Source organism: Lipotes vexillifer, unplaced genomic scaffold (assembly GCF_000442215.2).
Source record: "Lipotes vexillifer unplaced genomic scaffold, Lipotes_vexillifer_v1.1 scaffold717, whole genome shotgun sequence".
NCBI lineage: Eukaryota > Metazoa > Chordata > Mammalia > Artiodactyla > Lipotidae > Lipotes > Lipotes vexillifer.
Genome location: NW_006798707.1, coordinates 2,276,657 through 2,280,792, shown reverse-complemented (window position 1 = coordinate 2,280,792; position 4,136 = coordinate 2,276,657). Strand labels below are relative to the sequence as shown.

General features: G+C 54.5%; 1 protein-coding gene across 2 annotated transcripts in view; it reads right to left on the bottom strand.

Annotated features, from left to right (window-relative positions):
* The window catches only part of FOSL2 (FOS like 2, AP-1 transcription factor subunit), an 18,687-nt gene extending 15,319 nt beyond the window's left edge, over positions 1–3,368 (bottom strand). The window contains exon 1 of one of the 2 annotated variants that reach the window (XM_007470865.1): positions 3,056–3,368. In XM_007470865.1, coding sequence (XP_007470927.1) covers positions 3,056–3,157 — 102 coding nt within the window. In that variant the 5' untranslated portion in view covers positions 3,158–3,368. Of the gene's footprint in view, positions 1–1,073; positions 1,141–3,055 lie in introns of those variants that run through there. The other variant, XM_007470866.1, reaches the window with a different exon arrangement.
* Positions 3,369–4,136: the final 768 nt, after the last annotated feature.

Sequence of the window (4,136 nt, the reverse complement as noted above, 5' to 3'; positions counted from 1 at the left end):
GTGTGTGTGTGTGTGTGTGTGTGTGTGTGTGTGTGTGTGTGTGTGTGTGTGTGTGTGTGTGTGTGTGCGCGTGTGTGTCTTGGAAAAGGATGGTTGCCAAAGAAGAGAGCTAGTCTGGTATTCCTTGAACTGTCCCCCTTGATTTATTTTCACAAGTTATCTGAGGAACAGACAAATGGCAGCCTTGGAAAAGTTCTGGGTCTTGTTTTTGTTTTGTTTTTCATTAAAAGGGGGCCCAGCTGATGAAAACAAGTTATGAAATGACCTATGTTTGTGTAACTGGCTGAATTGCGTAATGCTCAGGGCCTGAAACCGTTTAAGAGTCGCGCAGCCAGGCAGGGCATATATCTGGTAGGTGTTTTCCTAGGAAAGTTAGGAGAGAGAGAGAAAACAACAACAACACAACAATAAAAAGAAAAAGCCAGGAGGGGGAGGTGTGTGCAACTATTAGTGACAAATCAAATCACCAATGACCAACCTCTGAGATTAAAACTATAACTGGAACAGGAAATATTTTTCATGCTTCAAGTTCCTGCCATATACAAGAACAGAGGTTTCAACAGAGTTATCTGCCCCCCCCACCTTCCCCAAGTCACTGAAACTCATGGCCATGTGTTAAGATCAAGCTTTATGAAGTGAGAGAGGAGAGGAATGTGCTAGGTTGAGTAAACAGCAACAAACTTCTCAGGAATATCAGACCCCACAAACAAAGAGAGCAGAAAAGAATAATATTCACTTGCCCAGGGTGAAACCAGAGAATGCTCTCACACTGATTGGCCCGCTGAGATGCCACAAAAGGAAGGCCCACCACTAACTGCCAGGAAAGTCTCCCCGTAAAGGAAGCTAAGAGAAATAAAGTGATTACAGGTTTTATCTGGTATGCAATAAAGTTACCTTGAGCCAGAGTGGGGTCACAGACTTGTGAAGTAACAAAAGCTTCTCGCGGCAGTCCTTAGGACCACAGAACAGCTCTGCTCAAAGTCACAGAGATGATAGGAAAAAACCCTGCCTCCCTCCCCCACCCCCTCCCTCAGGAGTGGATAGGCTGAGAAACTTGTCCAAAGCTACAATACCTTGCCAATCCCTCTGGTTTGAAAGGCGCCTCACTCAAGCTGCTGGGCCGAATGGGCAGGCGTATATGCAAGCACCCTGTGCACCAGTTATTACTAATTGCAAAATCCTCATGTGTTACAGCATGCTAGGAATTAACCAACAGCTGCTTTTTGCTTCGGTAATGAGGCCCCATTACACTCTGCTGGACTGAGTTCTCTTCCTTCTTCCTAGCACTGGTTTCCTGTCTGATTTTCTTCCAAAACAGGGAATTGCCTCCGCTCACATCCTGGGCTCAAAGCCCTAGTGACACAGATTATTCAGTTGGGGCACTGATGTCCGGTCTGACTTCCCATCTAGGCCCCAGGGTCTGAGAAAAGCCAGGCGGCGAGGTTGTAACATTTCAATGATGAGTGCCACAGAAACGGCAGCCAAAGGAGCAGATGAGAGATCAAAAGATCCCTTCCTGGTTCGGAGAGGCAGACAGGGACTTTTTGGGGGCTGTTGAATTGGAGAATGAGGGAATGGGTTATAAATGACTCTAACCCATTGCCTAACGATAGCTGGATTCAATACAAACCACCAAATGGGCTGGAAAGCAAACAAAATCAAACACTTTGGAACAAAATTTGAAACTCATCACCTTGGTATCCGTCATTAGGGGTGCACTCACTGCACCCTCAGTGCACAGACTAGGCTCTCTACAGTGGTGCTTATGGGGACACCAGGGCAGGCAGAGGGAAGACACAGAAAAGCCGTTTTGAGGACTCACCAGGTACGGTGAGCCACTCTGGAATAAGATACCCCTCTTCAGTTACCAAAGAGAACCGTGTTTCCATTTTATTCTCCATCAGGGTCCCTCCTCCCTGGAAGCCCACCCCAACCCCTTCTGGTTGGCTGGCGTATAGAGGCCAAGGCCACTGCCTTACCAGAGCAACCCTTGCTGCAGCCAATTTGGCTACAGACTCTGCAGATCCTGACTGAGGCGGGTTTCAGGTTCTAGCGGCCTTGTTTGCTAAGCCAGCTCCCTCACAAGCCTCGGGGTGGGGGGGTGGCTGCTGCCGAGGACAGGCACCCCACCAGCACCACCAACCCAGCAGCACCCTTCTGGTATTTATTTATGCTGGTATTTATAGACAGATCGCACGCACAAACCCTCCAGTGCAAACCAGTCCGCCTGCTTTAGAAACAAGTTGTTTTTCGGCTTCCAGAACCACTCAGGAGCCCAAGCGAGGTCTCTCCACCCTCCCCGCCCCCCTTCTCTCTGCAGGCGTCCTTGCCCCAAGGTACTCCCAGACCCACAAGGCGCCCCTTCTGGTGGCAGTGCAGACTCCTTCTCCGACCCTAACAGGAGACGGATGGGCGCCGGGCACCTAGGCGCAGCCGAGCCAATCAAGGCTGACCTCCTCCTTCCGTCCTGACCTTCGCACCTGATTCCCAGAGCGCCAACCCGCGCCCACTCCGGATTACTTGAAGGAGCCCAACCATGTTTCCGAGTCCCCAACATTTTTCAGAAATTAAGACCGATGGGGGCCGGGGAAGAGAAGGAGAGGGTTTTTCGCAAGAATAAGGTCCCGAGATGTAGGGAGGGGCCCGTGGGTGCAAAGATTTTTCTTTTTTTTTTTTTTTTTTTTTTGGTCCACCACAGAAAGAGAGGAGAATGGAGGTGGATTCCTGGGAGAGGAGGTACAGGCTCCTGGGAAAGGGACCTGCAATTCCAGGAGCTGGTCTGGATAAGATGTAGTGTGAAGGATAGGGTTTGCTGGCTGTTCCAGCCCGCTCGCCGCTCCAGTTAAAAAACAAACAAAAAAAAAGTGTTGGCGTTGGGTAGAGGGGATGAAAGGAGGTGTGGGCAGGACAAGACGAAAATCCAGAACTTACAATGGTGGCCCATAGGAATTTTCTCGCCAAACCAAGAAATGGAAAAGAAAGCAAGAGAGGCAGTGGCGGCGAGGAAGGCGGTGATCCACCCGCGCCGCCAGGTGCACCCGGGCCCCGCACCTACCTGCTGGCCGCCGCCGCCACTGGAGTAGGACTCGGCGTGCGCAGGAGAGCCGCTGCTGCCCCGGGATGAGGTATCAAAGTTCCCGGGATAATCTTGGTACATGATCCGCGGTGGGGGCCCGAGAGGAAACAGGGTGTTTTTCTTCCCCCGCCCTCGCCGAGGCCGCGCACCGGCTGCTGAACGCTGGCTCCCTGCGGGCCGCGCCTCGGGCTCTAGTCTTCGCTCCCGGGCTTCTGCCCCCTCGGCTGCGACACCCCGGGAACAGTGCCCCCCGAGCGCCAAGCGCTGCACTTCTTTCCTGCTCTACGAGCGCTGCGGGTCCGGCTGTCCACCCGGTCCCTCCCACTAAAAAGTCCGCGCGTCCCTCTGTCCCTCCCCTGCGCGCGCCCTCCCGCCCCCGCGCGCAACCGGAGCTCAGCCCGGACCGCCGGCTCAATCAAAAATTGGAAAGTAAAAAAGAATAGGAGCCCGGCGAGTCAAGCCTGCCAGGTTTGGGGACCCCCGATTTAAGGCAGGGCAAAAAAAGGCGAAAAGAAAGGCTGCCCGCTTGGAGAAACTTCTATTTCCTCCTTTTAGAAAAGGAGCTGAGAATAAACTTCCTGTGGCCGACTCGCCGCCGGAGTTTCGAGCGGTTCGGACACTTGACTAGAAGAAGGCAGCCTGCGCCCGGCCCGCGGCCGGTGGGGTTCCAGTTGAGCCGGCGCGGAGAGGGACGCGGCCCCGCTCCCCGTGCCACAGCTGCGGCGCCCGGACCTGCGCCCCTTCCCCGGCGCCCGCTCCCGGACGGGCCCGCGTCGCCCGTCCGCGCCTCTCTCACTCCCTCTCTCTGTCCCCGCCGAACGCCGTTCGCTTGCTCGCTGGTTTGCTCGGAGCCCCAGCGTTCTGCCCGAGATGAGTCACTACAATGGCACGAGTTCAACTCCACACTCTTTATTCTCCAGCCCCTGTACCTCACGTCAACCCCAGACTCCACCTTGCAGGGAGGAGCGCGCGGGGAGGCGGAGGGAGAAGGCCGAGGAGGAGGAGGAGGAGGAGGAGGAGGAGGAGGCGCGGGAGGAGGCGGGCGCAGCGCCACCCTCCC